Genomic DNA, 17515 nt, shown 5'->3' with positions numbered 1-17515 from the left:
CAAAAAAACCCCACAAATACATGCCATTCAGTTTCACCATACAGTAGCAGAATTAAGTACTAGAGTACTTAAAATCTTCAGTCTAGGTACAGTTAAGGCTCACCAACCTCCTTCTCCTCCTTGTCTCCTGTACTCTACAAACTCATATTACAACTTTCAAGGTTAATTTTTTCCTTCTGAATTTTTGTTTTTGGGTGCAGGGATTGAACCTGGGACTTCACTGAGTTACATCATCAGCCCCAAGGTAACTTTCTCATCACCTAATATGAAGCAAAATGTTGTTTATCTGCATCTCCCCTGCCCCGTGGACAGTGTCCTCCTTTTCTAAGTTGCAATCCCTTTTATTAATGAAAGGAGAAAGAAAAGAGTTTAGCTATAATTTGTTGCTTAAAATATCAGTAGTTTCCTAGTAGGCCCAACCTTTGAGAAAGGTATTGAAAAGGACATATAGCCCAAGAAGGCTGCAGAAAAACATGTAAGATAACTTTCAACCTCCCAGAGGCCAGCAGTAACAAAAGGAAAATGGGCAGGGGTGGAGAGGTTTCCTGTCTATTTTATCACCATCATCAGCCTATTAAACAATTTATTTTAGAAGTTAGATTTACACAGAAAAACTCAGCAAGGAAATGATTCCTCTAGAAATGGAGGGAACATGAAATCAATTTCATTTTTGGTTCTTATCAGTAAGAAATTAAAACTATTATTTATTTATTCTGGCATTGCCTCTTAAGTTGGTCTCTTCAGCTTTTCATATATGCAAAATTCATGTAAGCAGTACTTGTCTTCACCTGTAACTTAAATTTCAATTATCCTATTTTTCATTTTGCTAAGTCCTGTTCAGTTCTTTTTCTAATATGCTTAGTGACTTTTAATAGTTTCTTGTTCCTTACTTAAAATGTTTAAGGATCTGATAATATTACTATATACTTTAGGCTCTGATTCATCTGCAGTTTGTTTTTATGTTGCTCCCCAGGCTCTCATGCTGCCTTGCTTGTGAATTATATGATTTTGAGTGAGTGCCTGTATGGTACTTCTTGGGGTTGAAGGTGGGTTCTTTTTCAAGAGAAGATATGTGGTTTTTTGTTTGTTTGTTTGTTTTTGGTGCCAGTTGATATTACTTTAAAGTAAAATCTTGGCTTAAGGTTTTTTGTTTTTTTTGGTTGTTGTTAGTGCTTTAAGAGCACCCACATGGGGAAGAATTTGGTCTGAAATACATGTATGAAGTAACTTTTGAGTACAAATTTTCAGAGGAGTATATATGTGTACTTATATTTTACCTCTCCATGTAGAACTAGAGTTCCAGGTAGGAATTCCTTCTTTGACCTTCACAGCCACAGCCACAGCACAGTGTTTGTGAATACACATGGGCCATTTTATGTGGGACTCCTTACCTTGGGCTGATCCTGGACTTCATCTCTTCATTTGGGACCCTGAGGCTGTGAAAACTAAAGTTGTCCTTAACCTGCAGTTTGCAACTCCCTTTTTTTTTTGACTATGGGTAAAACTTTCTTCCGAGTTCATTTGAAAACCTTTTTTGTAGTAATGGGATTAAACCTAGTGCCTTGTGCGTGCTAGGTAAGTGCTTTACTAGTAAGCTGCAACCTCAGCCTGAAAAATATTTTTTAATTCAACAATTTGCACAATTTCCAATAGAGGGTTTATCTCATACCATAATGCTACAGAGATTTATAAAACCAATAATTCTCTCTGAAGTGATGTGAAATAAAACATGTAGGAAAGTCATTGCAACTCAGACTTTATTGCTTATTAGTTATGTCATTCCACACATTTTTAAGTAAACAGGCTTTGAGAAAATATACTGGGAGTGTTACACAGATGATGGCAATATTGATGAAAATGTTCAAGTGTTTTACATAAGGTAATAAGAGGCACCACTGCCACCATCACCCCCAGAAATATAAAAAGAGTAAAAATAGTTCATTGGCATTTAACTAGCATTATTCTTTGTAATCTATGAACCACAATAAGCATGAAAAATTTCAGAACCTTCAAAGCAAAACAAAATATTTTTTCCACTACCAATTTTTTTTAAATGAGCAAACAAATCTACTCAACAACAAAAACTACACATAAACAACCCTAAAAACAAAAGTTGTCAAATTCTAGTGGTCCTCAATTTTGATATTAATTCAAGAAACAAAATGTGATTCCACTTTTAAAATGAGATTAAATTCTTTCACTATAATTACACTTACTATATAATTCAAATGATTTAATTGATGGCAAATTTAACAGTAAAAACCATAGAAACATCTCAAACTGCTCTTATGCTAAGGTAATTTCTTTAGAAGTTAATTATTCTTTAAACCTGCAGAATAACTTCACATACTAACAAACTACCCTTTCAGATATACAGCAGTAGTCCTAAGTGTTCTTAATGCTGGGGAGCATACACGAAATCACTGTAAATCACACATAAACATCAATAACTTTCCTTAGTAAAACTATACCAATAGTTTCCTCTATTAATGATTTTAAAAAATCAAGGATGTGTAACAGTTCAGCATTTGAAAGACTTCTATGAATATTATTAAAAAGATGCAGAGGTTGAGAAGTACATTTGGATATTCAAAGACACTATAAAAATAACAAGACCTGAAGTGTGGTTTTATGTTGAACCCACTTAGACGTCAGTTATCTAACAACGAAAACACCACAATAGCAGATAAATAGGAATTTATTAAAATCATTGTCTCCAACAATACAAAAATTAAATATTAAGGCATCTTTTATTCCCATCCTAGTATATGCAGCAAATGTTTTAAATAAGAGCCAGCATTTATTCAAATGCTTTCTAATGTATTTGGCAGGTTATTTTTATATTCTCCTATTACACATATCATTGAAAGTTCTCATGATCAAACACCTGACCCAAATCAAAAGAAAAGTATAAATAGATACCAATTTATTAAAGGGAAACAGTTCATCATTGAAAAATAAAAAGGAACTAACTACAAAGAGTTTCATAAAAAGTTTAAATACTGGTATTTAAATTTCTCTGAAGCAATTTATGCTTCAGTGATTAAGCAAAAGAAGAGATGAAGACTTTAAGATGGGAAATCTATAATTAATAACTACGGAATAACTGTATATGTAAAATTCTGCTGTATTGGGAAGACATTTGAAAAGGGCTCATAGCCACTACAATCAGATCATACAAATTAACACTGATTATTATTTCCCATATTTGTCCATTTATAAAGCTCAATAGGCTTCATAAAGTATACTAAACAGTAACATTTCACCTTTTATTAAGGCAAGTTTGTGAAAATAATGTAATATAACCAGATCTTTTCATGAACTTTCCACTGACAACATTTTTTAATGTAAGAAACATACAAAAAAACCTGCATTTTATAAAAAGTCACCTCAATACCAGAAAATAGTTAATGAAAGATGTTGAACCCAGTTTACTTTTTAAAGGATGCTCTTTCCTTGTCTCAAATTCCAAGTGTTATTCATCATCTTTAGAGCCAGTTTTGCTTAACTATTTAAAAAAAAGATAAAAGAAATATGCAACACGTTTAAGCAATCATAGTATTTGAGTCATTATTTCCATTCAATATCAAACAAACAGAATCTATTACTTTTAAGGTTCAAGTAACTTGAATTTTAAAATATCTATGGCTTTTATCATAGGCTTAGCTACTTCAGACAGGTTTAAAAATATATCCTCGACAAAAATATATAACCTCAACAGAACAAGAGGAAAAAATATTCCTTGGAGCTTGCCAAGAAAAAAATAAATTAGAACAAAGATTATACAAATAGAAGGTGTCATTTATAAAAGAAATGACATTCTGTTTTTGTTTTCTATCAAGACAATAAATTCTTTTTTTTTGGTCAGTTCTGGGGATTGAACCCAAGGCTCTGTCCTTGCTCTTCCACTGAGCTACATCCTCAGCCCAACAGACATTTTAACCAAATAATTCTTAAAGTGTAATTTTGAAAACATCATTAAAATATCTTAAATTACAATTCTATTCAAATAAATCTCTGGTAGAAGTTGGTAAATTTGGGGGTGAGGCAGAGAAAATTCTCAAGTAATACAAAAATAATTCTGATTAGAATAACTACCCAGTCACTGAGAAACCCCAGTGTACCCAATAACTCTCACGAATATGGGAAGCTGTGAAAAGGAGAACTACTAAGGGTAGTGATTCTCAACACTTCAAAACTCTTCACATAATCACTGAGGCCCCTAAAAGCTCTTCTTCTTCTTCTTCTTTTTTTTTTTTAAAGTGTGGGTTTTTACTTACTGCATTTGAAATTAAAACCAAGAAGTTTCACTCATGTAAAAATAAAATAAACCCATTACATAACCCAATCACATTTTTTAAGGAAATATAACTAGTTTCTGAAACAAACCAAACTTAATATTTAAGAGTGGGGCTGGTTTTACATTTTTACAAATCTCTTTATTATCTAGCTCAATAGAAGTTGGTTGGAGAGTCTCACAAATTTCTTTCTATAGTAAAGAAGATATCATGAAAGACAATACACAGAAGTATCAAGAACAGCCCAATTAATAACATACACTGTTAGATTCCAAACTTACTACCTGAGAAATTTTTGGAAAACGTAAGAATATAAAAAGCACACATTCTGTTAGTGATTTAATAGAGCATTAGTGATGACATCATCACAGTTCACGCAGCTGCTCCAAATGCTACTGAACTCTCAGGAGAAAATGAATAAAACAATCAAACAACATCATAAAGTTGTGATGTAAATAGTTTTGACCTTGCATACCACCTGATATGGTCTCAGGAATTACATTTGTAAACTACTGGCTAAAAGTAATAGATTCTGGGAATACCAGGAATCACACTTGTAAACCACTGGCTAAAAGTAGTAGATTCTGGGAACAAACTGTCTAGTAGGTAATTGGCTTAAAAATATCTTTTCCTAGGAAGAATACTATGGAACAAAGCTATCAAATTATGTTATGTGCATTTACAAATATGCTGCAATGAATCCCACCATTAAATCATAATGCACCAATTTAAAAAATGTTTTCCATCTCCCAAGATTATTGGGTTATTTGAATTTTACTTTTTTTTTTTTTAAACTTGGAATTTTATTTACATTATCAGGGACTCTCTCAAAAACAGCTTTTGGAACTAGGGAACGGGGAGCACTATCACTCCCTTTTAGATAAATCAGATTATTTTTCTTCTCACTTTCAGCTGAGATCTGCTGTGCTAGGGAATCAGCATCTGACTGAGAAAACAGATCATTCTAGAGCACAGAGCATGTTGGGGAGAAAATGTGTTCAGATGGCGAGCTACATGCAGGACAACATGAAGTATTTCTCAAGCATCAAAGGAAAGATAATGAGCCAATGTCAGTGTAGCTTTTTCTTAATGGAATTATCTATGGGATCAGCCTCTAGCCCAGGAAGGGAGGAAGATATATTGTGCATCTTTATTCTTTTTGCACCTCACGGCTCCCTACTCTTAGAAAAAAAATTTTCCCCTATATCTAGACATACAAAGATTAAACAGTTTCTATAGAACACACATTTCATGGGCCAAATAGTTGCTTTTAAAATAAACTTCAAGAATAAGCTGCTTGGGCTGGGGATGTGGCTCAAGCGGTAGTGCGCTCGCCTGGCATGCGTGCGGCCCGGGTTCGATCCTCAGCACCACATACAAACAAAGATGTTGTGTCCGCCGAAAACTCTCTCTCTCTCACTCTCTCTTAAAAAAAAATTATAAAAATAATAAAAAAGATAAAAAAAATAAAAAAAAAGAATAAGCTGCTTGGGGCTGGGGTTGTGGTAGAGCAGTGGTAGCGCCCTTGCCTAGCATGTGTGAGACACTGGGTTTGATCCTCAACACCACATAAAAATAATAAAGATATTTTTAAAAAGAGAGTAGTCACTATTGATTGATGAACATATATCCTGTTCTATTAAAAAAAAAGAATAAGCTGCTTGTAAATTATTCATACCTGTGGGTCCTCGATAAAACCCTAATATTTACTTTTAAATACTTACAGCAGTTGTGGACTAATTGCCATGCAAAACTTATTTCATGAAGTCCTACAAAGAGAACTACCTTACTGTGTTAAATGTAAGTTAATATATTTGAAACTAGAAAGTGCAAGACAAATTTGAGAAATTTAAAAATAGAATGTAAACAATTTTAAGCAACAAATCCAGAAAATCTTTTTTGCTAATGATGGGCAACTACATTTATAGTCTGTACTTAAAAATAAAACTGAAGCATTCCTTTCCATGACTGTTTTTTTCTTCAGTTTCCATATTATCCATAATTTAAAGTCATTTATAAGCATGTCCATTCTTGATATAAACTTATGTAAACAGTCATGCTTTTTGTAGCAATAACTTACTTCTGTAGACTTTGCAATACTTAAGAAAAGAACATCTAAAACTCAGGATATTAGGAAGCCAAGAACGAAGGATATTTCAAAAATACTTACATGCTGAATGTAAACAGACATCCCAGGAAATTCCAAAGATTGCAGAAAGGGTAGGAATTGAAAACATAAATTTCATTAATTGATGGCAATAACTGTAACAGTTTTGAAGATGAGAATATAAATATTATATACCTTCACGACATCAACCCAGTTCCAGCCTCGAGGAAGTTCCCCTTTGTGATCTGAAGAATAAAATAGAGTAATTGTATTTCTAAGACTCAGCTAGTTCCAAATTTTCTAACAAATATGATTTTGTACATTATATATAGTAAATAGATTCAAGGTTTAAATCCCATATTTCTAAGTCATAAAAATAGTTTATCATCTTTGTGAGTTGAAAGCACCATTCTCCTGGGAATTTTTGCAAAGTAGTTGACGTATATCCCCTTTTTACATTTACTTTGTTTCCACTCAAGACAAAACCTATTATTAAGGAAAAATACGCAGGTGGGTTGGAATCAATTTATTAGTTTCATGGATTGCAGAATTCTTCTTTATATAAAGTCCCTGCCTATTAAGTAAGAAGTTGTGCTAGTTCACTGTTTCTTGAATGAGCATTTCACACCAGGAAGTTAGGCCAACACAGGAGGTCTCACAAACATATGGGTGGCTTCAAGACTAAGAAGAGGCCTTTTATGTAAAATTGGCTATGCTCTGATAAAGTATTATTTAAATAATTCTTCTATTGAGAATACTTGAAAACAAGTTCATAAGAACTTACAGAAGAATTCATAGTTTATAAGGTGTTTTCATTCTTTTGATACACAAGTTCAAAACAATCAATACTATTTAAAAATTATTTAATTCAAATGGCTTGATTTCCTTTATGCTTCAAGTATGTTCTATGTATATCTCATTTTATGAAGCCATCAAAATCTATATTAAAAATAATACTGACTGAGCATACATAACCAAAAATCTGAAATTCAAAATGCTCCAACATTTGAAACTGTTTGAGTAGTTTTAGATTTTGGAGCATTTCAGATTGTGGATTTTTAGAATAGGGTTGCTCAATTGATAACTACACAAATATTCCAAAATTTGAATGCTTCTGGTCTTAAATAGATGAAGGATAATCAACCTGTATTAATTTTACAGCAAGTGAAAAAGCAAATAACCCCAGGATTCTTTTTTTATTTTTTTTAAATATCTTTTTTGTTGTTGTTGTTGTAGATGGACACAATACCTTTATTTTATTTATTTATTTTTGTGTGGTGCTAAGGATTGAACCCAGTGCGTCACATGTACTAGGCAAGTGCTCTACCACTGAGTATGACTCTATCCTCCTAACCCCAGGATTCTTATAGGAAAGAGGCAATATTATTGGAGCTCAATTTTAGATGCTAATGGTTCTTTTCTCTTTCATGCCAATAAGAATCTTATCCTACTGGTTGTTAGTTATGAGGTACACAGTGGAAGGTCACTAATTTTGGTTAATTATACCTTACTCACTGTGCTGTGTCCTATTCAAATTTTATTAGGAATGAAAGCTTCAAGTCACTAACTGCTACATTGCCATTATAAGGAAAAAACAACTAATTTAGGTGGATATCATCAAAGAGAATGAAGTTTGGGAGATATTAGTGAAAAAAAGTGATCATAGGTCATTCTTTTTGAAAGTAACAGGTAACTGACACAAATGCGAAAACACTGCAAAAAAATAGTAACCAAAATTCTAGAAAACAGACCATAGCATGTTAACAAGGTATTGTTTCCATTGTTCATATTTTAATGCTGCTTTGACATGAGGTATAACAGATGCCTAGATTTTTATTTCAGAAACCATTACAATTTCAAAAATGTAGTTTTGAGGACTAACACAGGGTGCTTTATTTATATTCTGCCATAGACAGACATTAAATAAAACATAAACCACCAATCCTACTACAAGAGAATTTTAAACCCCCTCACCAAAATAAAAGGATCAGTTTTTAGTAAAGAGCATTCTATAACCTTACACCAGTAGTGTACAGATTTTTAAGTATAAATTGTGTATGCATGATAGTGTTCACATTTTTCCCAACCAGGAAAAATTTATAGACTGATATCAATTTGCAAATTTCCAAGTTAAGTAAAGGTATCAAGTATATTGTAGAAGTTTATAATCCTTTTCTAAAGGACTCTGGTTTAGGACACATGGGATTTCTGTTCTTAAATCTTATTGTTGTTGTACAAATAAGTTAACTATATACAAAATTATTAAATTATTTACAATGCTAAGATTTCATGGTATTATCAGATTTCATTTCAAGAGAAAGGTTTATTCTATACAGTTTTTAATATTATGTACATGTGCCATAAAGGTAAATTAGAAAACCCCAAACATGCTAGAGTGTATAAGTGGGACATACATTTTTCCATACTATTCTAATGTTGCTCATCTTCAGACTCATTTATAGTTACTTTGCCACTCAGTGATTTTATTTTCAAATGATTATCTCTTGTGATAAAGTAGCATTAAATATCTATAATATTCCTGTAACCCAAGAAGTCTCTGATCTAAATGTTCCAAGAATAAAGAATAGAGAATTAATATTCTAAATCTAAATATATTAAGCATCCATATCATGCCAAAAAGCAACCCATTTATCTGTGTTATAAAAAGACAAAAAATAACACAAACCTGTTTTGTCTGCCAGTTTACGTTTCTGGGCTTTAGAAAGTTGTTCTTTTTTGTCTTTTTTCTTATTTGATGGAGCTGTATTAGGAGTTTCAACAGAGATGATATTGCTTATAGATGTCTGAAAAAAAATTAAAAAGAAGAAACAGTTCTCAGACTCCAACCTTATTACTGAGTTACATTAAATATAGCTATATCCAAAAAAAGTTTAAAATTTCTAGACCTATGAAATGAAAGAATCCCATTTATTAAATCGGGTACCCTTAACACATTATTGGTTTCACTCAGTAGTTCACATCAAAGAACATAATACTAAGTGCAAGAGTTAAAACCAAAACCCTAAGAAGGAAGATTTGATTATATGTATTATGTTAAAGATACAAGGTTCCATGACCGATTTACAGTTTGGTTAACTTTTACTATTTGGAAAGTTAAACATGTACCTACTTAAAACATCCTGGTTCCCTGAAGAAAATCTTTAAAACATTTAGGTTCATATGGTCAGTATTTATGTTAGCTAAAATTTACAATGCTTACTAGGAGTTAACCACGGCTATGATTTACATGCCACTCATTTGATTTTTACTATAATTTTATAAGGTAGATACTATTATAATCCTCATTTTGCTGGTGAGAAACTAAGCATAGATATATTAAAACACTTGCCTAAAGTCAGAGTTAATAAGAGGTTAAGTGAGGATCTGAACTCAGGCAGGCTGGTCCTAGGCCCATGTGCTCAGTTACTAACCTCTCCTGCTCCTCCATTTGTCTTTGAGTTTTCTTCTATGTGTTTTGTTGAGAATGTGGAAGCCACAACCATTCAAGTAGAAAACATGGCCTTTGCTGCCAAAAAACTTATAGTATTGTTCACAGGATACAACTCAATTAGTGGTGACAACTGAAAGTCTTTCAGTGCAAGTAAGACTTGAAGCAAAAAGGATTTACATTTGATGTTTCAGGTCATAAAGATGATTATTTCCTAAAATTATTCTAGAAATAAATTCATTATTTTTTTCTATTCATTAAGGTCTCCTAAAGCTGTAACACTTTCAAATTGAACTATGACAAAGCTATTTACAAAATAAGTCTCATGGAGAAATCAATTTCATACATATTTTAGTGCTACATAAGAAAAACCTTAGCTAATCTAAGTTCTATAAAGAGATTAAGTAAATTTTAAAAATACTAGATTCTTGGACTGGGGATGTGGCTTATTGGTAGATAGCTCGTCTAGTATGCACTAAGGACCAGGGTTTAATCCCCAGTACTCCAAAAATGAAAAACAAACCAAAAAACCTAACAACAACAACAAAACTAGGTTCTACAATATCCCAGTTTTATGAAAAAAGTACTCTAGTTTTGATGAAGTCTGCTTCTAATTTAAAAAAAAAATATTAAGGATCTAAAATTAATCAAGAGCAGACTAAAACTAAAACAACAAAAGAATCTTGCAAAAAAAAACCATCACATACTCACTGTAGAATTAATGGGATGATGATTCTCCATGAACTGCTCTTTATTGTCTTTGGCATATTCAAACAATGTATAGGTCATAGCAGTTCCAAGATTCACTTCCACAGCTTCCTGTAACTTCGCTAATATACTCTGCTTTACAGCTGATGATCTACAATGCAGAACCAACATGTGAATAGGAGAGTAAAATAGAGAGTGAAATGAAAAAACAATGAAAACAAAACTACTCACATGGTGTTGTTAAAAAAAGCGTTCATAGATATAATTGGAGGTGTTTGGGGATATGTTTCTGTCCAGGAAATCTCTATTAAGAAGGCTTTGGGATCACCATTTTCACCTATCTGAAGAAAAGGGAAATCTTAGGCTTGTGAAAAGTGATAAAAAGACAGAGTGCTAAATCATGATCTTTAAAATAATTAATTCTTTCCAATACTCATGCTCAGATCAGAAAAGTAATATTTTGAAAAGTTCATAAGCGGGGCAAAGGAGAATATAAAGGGAGTCTAACTTTTAATTTAGTCCCAGTCTACCTTAGCAGGTGTAGTTTATGACCATGGCCTCTCTATCAGTCTATCACCTTTTCTAGTACCAAGGCCACATCTTATGTAAATTTTTGGTTTTCACCAAGTTTGCTGGGAATGAAGAGAAGACATCAACTGGGGGAATAAGAAGATAATGGGGAGTCACAGTGGAATAAGCCTGTAATCCCAAAGCTCAGGAGGCTGAGGAAGGAGGATCCTTGGTTCAAAGCCAGCCCCAGCAGAGCAATTTAGCAAGGCCCTAAGCAACTTAGTGAGATCCTGTCTCAAAAAAAAAAAAAAAAAAAGTCTGGGGACTTGGCTCAGTGGGTAAGCACTCCTGATACACATCCCTCCGACAAAAATAACAATCCACAAACTGAAATTCATCTTTGTCTCAAGTTTTCTGACTATGACATCACAACAGTCATGAAGAACAAATAATTAAAATACAATTATTTGTATATCATTCACACAATTCCAAGAAATAAAAAAATGAAATATAAAATTGAGAGAGAAAGAAAACGGGTAAGGAAAAATAATATCTTAGGCTGGACAGTAATTCCTGAATAATTTAAGCATGTCTTTTGTTTCTTTTGCTTCCCCAACATTTGTTTTTCTTTAAATTATAATCTTAAAACTAAAATAGTACAATGAATGCTCACCGAAATTTATTTACTAAGTACTTTTTGTTCCATTTACTTTATTTCTCCCTTTTTATCATAGAATCAACTTCCACTCTCCGAACATGTGTGATATTTTTCCTTTTTTTTTTTTTTTTTTTTTTATTGAACAGTTTGAAAGTAATGTCTTCAAATATACATGGGTAAAGTATCCTAAGAACATTCTCTTTTATAACCACAGGACCATTATCACACCTAAGAAAGTCAACATTGATTCAAAAATATTACCTAATTTATAAATCATGTTAAAAATTCTCCAATCATATCTAAAATATCCTTTAATAGACATCACCCTAACCCACAAATATATAATTCATTAAAGGATCATTTAGAAGAGTCCCCAGCACTCTCCCCGGCTTTTTAAATGTCTTTTATAAGAATCTAGGCTAGTTTTCATATATAAAAGCTAGATATGAACTGTTTCCTCTATACAGATTCAAATTCAACATTTTTGGTAAGGATACCATATAGATGATGTGACATACTCTCTTAGCATCATCTAGGGAGGCTCATAAGATCTTCTGGAATCATCACTACTGATCCTAAATTTGATCACTTGGTTAAGGTGATATTCTCCAGATCTCTTCAGTGTTAAGGTACCTTTTCATTTTGTAACTAAGCAATCTTGTGAATAATACTTCAAAACTGTGTGAATACCTTGTTTTTCAAAAACCTTTTACCTCAAGGTTTTAGCATCCATTAATAATCTTGCCTGAATCAATTATTGCACTGGTGGTTGCAACATGGTGGTTTTCTAACAAAACCATGGGATAGTTCATGAATCAGCACCTTCTCTGTAGCTTTTCTAAAAAATATGTTCTATTTATTTCTAAAAATATTAATTTTTTAAAAATATTTATTTTTTTAGGTGTAGATGGACACAACACAATGCCTTTATTTTTATGTGGTGCTGAGGATGGAACCCGGGTCCCGCCCATGCCAGGCGAGTGCTCCACCGCTGAGCCACAATCCCAGCCCCTAAAAATATTGATTTTAAATAGCAATAAGATTAAATTTTTTTTCAACTGAATTATTACTTGATTCACCTTTATTTTCTTTACATTAGTTTTTCATCCTCACCCTTTTAGTCTTAATCATATTCCATACCAATCTAAGGTGGGCCTCAGAAATCGTATCAAATAAATGTAGGAATCTATTGATATACCTGTATAAGTTGATTATGTGCACAATAATGCCATCAGTTTAAGCTTGTTTTGAATACAAAGATAATTAAAATGTGATAAAAGTTACTTGCTTTTTGCCATCACTAAGTCCCTACTCCAGGTATCCTTAGGAATAAATTGCCACATGTCTCATATTATGCTAATAGATACTGAAGATAAAAAAAAAAGACAACACCACTCATGTCTTTAAAGAAGATAGCTCATTTAGATGACTCACTAAATTATAGTACACTAGTTTAAAAGATATAGAGCAAGGTAGAAAGAGCATGGTTACTTTTGCTTCAAAGTCAGGGCAGAAATAGGAGACATGGGTCAAATATATCAGAAGCAGCTTGAGTTAGGCCTTAAAGGAAAAGCCAGATGAATAATGGATAAGAAGTGAGGGAAAGAGCAAAGAATGTATCAAAAAACATAATATTAAAAAAAAAAAAACAACTTCAGGAAAATATTTAACAATCTATTATATTTAATACATGTTATTGGCTGGGAAGGTCTAGAGAGGCATTTCAAATCAGTCTTTTGAGTGTCAAGCTAAGAAATTTAGCTCTCATTTTTTATATAGGTGAAGGATCCATGGAGAATCCTTTTCAAAAAAGAGAATGAGATGACTATCTGTTGGAGGACCACTGAAAGTAGTAAAGTCAGTCATTTAGGAGCTTTCTAAATCATTCTATATGAGAACTGAGGGGCTTGACTCGGGCACTGGCAGAACTGTAATAACTTATCTCCTTTAATTGTCAACATCCATCCTATAGTACAAAGGATGGATTGAAGAGGAATGACACATGAGTTGGAGATAGTAGATTGAGATTTTAGAGCATTCTGCATATGGTGCTGAGTGCTCAATAAATAACTGATACTAATGGAGACATTTAGGAAAGTACAGGGAAATTTTCAATCTCCCATTCACTAAGAGGAGGATGACAATAGTTAATAAAGTTTGAGGAGGCAGCTGGACTCAACAGAAGCACCTAAGATGTGACTCCACCTTTAATTTTGGCTATTAAAAAAATCCCCTGGTTGAAGCTAGCTATATATTTTTTATTTAGAAGTGTCATACTTTTCCAAGTTTTCTTTGTAGTGTTAAGTTTATTTAAAAAATTTCTCCATGATTCTGTCTGGTATTTAGAACTGTAGTGTCTTCGTCATTAATTTAAAAAAATACTCTCTCATTAAAAAAAAAAAAAAAAAAAAAAGTCTCCTGGCTGCTATGTGCATGAAAATGGTATTAAAATGTTAAACTTGAAAGGGAAATGAGAACTGTTGAGCAGAGAAGAGAGCATCCAAAGGAAGTAACTATAAGGAAATTACTTCCTGTGATCGTCTACAATAAAATCATATATAAAGATCATTTCTTATGTAATTTATTTTAAATGGTGGCAATGTGCATAATAGCCATAAATCTTTTATTACTTATAATCTCTTGGATAACTTGTTTATATTTATTTACAACATAAAACAATGACACTCTTTTATGTTGATAAGTTACAAGCAACTCCCATTTCAAAGAAAAATGTTTCATATGTGTCCATTATATATATTAAATATCCATACATATTTAGAATGCAGAATTAAGAAAATATCACCCTTTCTTGACTGTATCATAGGATAGTAAAAAGCACACTAGACCTGGAATATAGTCTTGGATTTTCATCCTAATATTTATCAATATCAGCTATAGGAGCTTTAGAAGTTAAATGGAGAGAAGTCATCTTTAAGAAGGCAAGACCATATAATTTCCAAGGTTTCTCCATGTCTAACGTTTTATGATTCTAGCACAATAAAAAAAAAAGTTATCTTGGTTTTAAAATAGATTCTGAATTAAATTTTAAATGTTAAGAATGGTTAACGTCACTGTGATGAATCTTTTATTTAACTCCTTTGGAAAACACAAAGATGTAATAAATTTAAAACACTAAATTTAAAAAAATAATCAGCAGTTTTAGCAATCTTTGGTTTTTTCCTAGCAAAGCAATAAGTATACCTATTCATGCCATGTCTTACCCTATATTGAAATGAAACTGGACTTAATTCCCGGAAACTTTCATCTCCTTCATAAATAGAACGTAATGCTTCTAGTTCCATCTGAAAGAAAATCAATGAGTTAGGATTAGTGGTATAAATGGATTAAATGTAGGGTATTTAGCTTCTGATTCAAGCCCACTCAACTATATAAAATTGGTTAACTTATAAGAACTTAGACGATGATGATATATGTGTACATACCAACAAATCACAATCACACTGAAAATACTTACTTTGAAACTATGTATTAGAAAACGTTAAGCATTTTACATTGTGTCTTCTCAATTAATTCTCAAATCAATCTTGTGAAGAAGATCCTATCACCAGATTTCCTCCTTCCTACTGTAGAGGAATGTAAGATTTGGTTTAAAGCAACTCCAGAGAAGGTGCCCTCTATCATTCTATCAAAAAGCAGCCTGGGATAGAGAAAGTATTAAACTTGAAGATGAAAAATAAGAAGCACAAACAAATTCTCATTCTTTACATATATTATTTATGTTTGTAATTCTTTCCATAGAATGATACAAACTATAAAAAAAAAAAAAAACAGGTAAGGCACAAGAACTTTTAAGAAAAACACTGACAGGATCTACTCAAGATAAGAGGATAGGACTACAAGAAACTAGTAATCCTTGCCTGAAAATATTTCTTAGAATACCATGGCTTTATAAAGAAGTCTCAATCACTTTTAGAGAGTACTGGGTTAATTCCTGAGAAGAGATGCAAAAAAGAATGCATTTGGGTATATGTTTGAGTTTTCTAAAAAAGATTTCATGTCATGAATTTTATAAAATAAAGATGATGACCTTAATCTACATGGACAAAATTTTAGAATAAATTGTTAAAGAAATAGTATATGACAGCCCAAGAGAGTAAGAAGAAATACTTAAAACCTAGCAAGTACATGTAAAACAAGATGTATCTAATCCTTCTTAAGGTAATTCAATTGGTTCATTAGCGGAAAAACACCACTCCTGCAGTCTATCTGGATTTCTGAAAGGCTCCACAAATTTCTCTTGCTACCAATTCACTGTTTCTTCAGGGATGAGACCACTTGAAATCCCTTCTTGTAGCTATTTTTAAATATGCATCACACTATTGTTAACTATGGCCACTCACAGTGTAACAGAACATAACTTATTCTTCCTATTCACTTGTAACTCTGTATCCATTGATTAAACATCTCCTCCAGTTCTTCCTAGGAACATATCCCCCCAATCCGCCAGGAGTCAGGATTATTAATGCTTTAGAAACTCACCTGGAAAGAATATTTTAGAAGGGTATTTAGATATCATGTAAAATGCTGACTTTCAAGTAATACACTCCATTCTAAATAGACAGGGAAATACTACTGATCTACTACCCAGGGAGACTTGGGTCCTAATCCTAATTCTACCATATATTCAATGTGCAGCCTGGGGCACTCACTTATCACTATAGACATCTTTTCTCATTTATACACATTAAAGTTAGAAGAGTCCCCTCCAGACGACCTTTGGCATCCCTTCCAACTCTATTAAATGATTCAATGTCAAACATTTCACAATAAAATAAGCATAAACCCTACAATTCAGATGGTATCTATGTACTCACAACAAATTTTGTAGTCACTGAACAACAGATGGATAAATGAGTTCACTAGACAGTATGAAGAGAAACTGGAGACACTAGTGTCATTATTTTCCAAGACCAGAAATTTAACTAACTGAATTAACCCTCTCTTTACCAGCCAACGCATTTTTAAATTTAAAGGTGGTCAGATTCCAAGTCAGCATAACTCAGTACTCAAGCGTTAAGCAACTTGGGATATAAAGACAGCCGAGCACACCAGGGTCGGGTACCAAGGGCACTCATCTTTGGTAATAAGGAACCTAGGTAGATTGTCAGGTTTGCAAAAATATAGATGCGGGTAGGGTGAGGTCAAGGCGGACCCTCCCCCAGTCACACATACTTGACCCCTCCTGGAAGGGCATCTCAGCCGGGCTCTAAGGCGAAGGACACACGTGCGGGGCCTCGGGCTGCTAGGATGCCCTACCTACGGGCTAGCGTGGAAAAAGAGTGTCCAGCCCGAGAACTCACCTCCTGGTCCTCGTTGGCGCTCATCGCGCCGGGCGCCTCCCAGGCGGACAGTGTTCGCGACAACTAAGAAAAAGCAAGAGCAGCGGCCCCGAGGCCAGGGCGTTCTCCTTCGGTGCCGCGTATGCAGGGTGGGGAGTAAGCTCCTCCGGAGCCGTAAACGCGAGTTCACGCGCACACTCAGCGGTCTGCAGTACCCAGCAGGACTAGGTGGGCAGTGGGCGGAAGGCCGAGGCCGTGGCAGGTGGGGCGCTCAGGCGTCTAGTAGGAGTCTGCAGGGCGGCAACGGCAGAGGCTCCGCCCCCTCCCACTTACCGCTTCTGCTATTGGATGATATTGTCTCCGCCCCCAGATCTTTCTCCTCTGGGAAGTGGAGCGCCTTCCTGACGTTTTGAGGAGCAACGTAAAGATCCAGGACTGCGATTGGTGTAGAGTGCTGTCACGCAGGTCCAAAAAGTGCTTCCTGTG

At 33.6% G+C, this 17515-nt stretch overlaps 1 protein-coding gene across 1 annotated transcript; it reads right to left on the bottom strand.

Annotated features, from left to right (window-relative positions):
• Positions 1 to 1739: 1739 nt before the first annotated feature.
• Positions 1740 to 17343, bottom strand: Rwdd4 (RWD domain containing 4). The gene is made up of 7 exons (XM_058571190.1): positions 17051 to 17343; positions 14951 to 15031; positions 10793 to 10902; positions 10565 to 10712; positions 9092 to 9209; positions 6601 to 6650; positions 1740 to 3508 (listed from the first exon to the last, which is right to left on the bottom strand). Exons 1-7 carry the CDS (start codon positions 17072 to 17074, stop codon positions 3476 to 3478), a joined length of 564 nt encoding a protein of 187 aa, XP_058427173.1. The 5' UTR covers positions 17075 to 17343; the 3' UTR covers positions 1740 to 3475.
• Between the last annotated feature and the right edge of the window lie 172 nt (positions 17344 to 17515).

Source organism: Marmota monax, unplaced genomic scaffold, assembly GCF_021218885.2.
Source record: "Marmota monax isolate L192 unplaced genomic scaffold, Marmota_monax_Labrador192_F-V1.1 WCK01_AAM20220418_F8-fsc00113, whole genome shotgun sequence".
Lineage (NCBI taxonomy): Eukaryota > Metazoa > Chordata > Mammalia > Rodentia > Sciuridae > Marmota > Marmota monax.
Note: the sequence above shows the minus strand (reverse complement) of the source record. Positions and strands in the feature narration are given on the sequence as shown.

Coding starts and splice junctions, on each gene's coding strand:
- Rwdd4 (XM_058571190.1), bottom strand. CDS start 17,074: ATGAGCGCCAACGAGGACCAGGAG. Junction 15,032..17,050: donor GCGCCAACGAGGACCAGGAG/GTGAGTTCTCGG, acceptor ATTTTCTTTCAG/ATGGAACTAGAAGCATTACG. Junction 3,509..6,600: donor ACTGGGTTGATGTCGTGAAG/GTATATAATATT, acceptor TTTTTTAAATAG/TTAAGCAAAACTGGCTCTAA.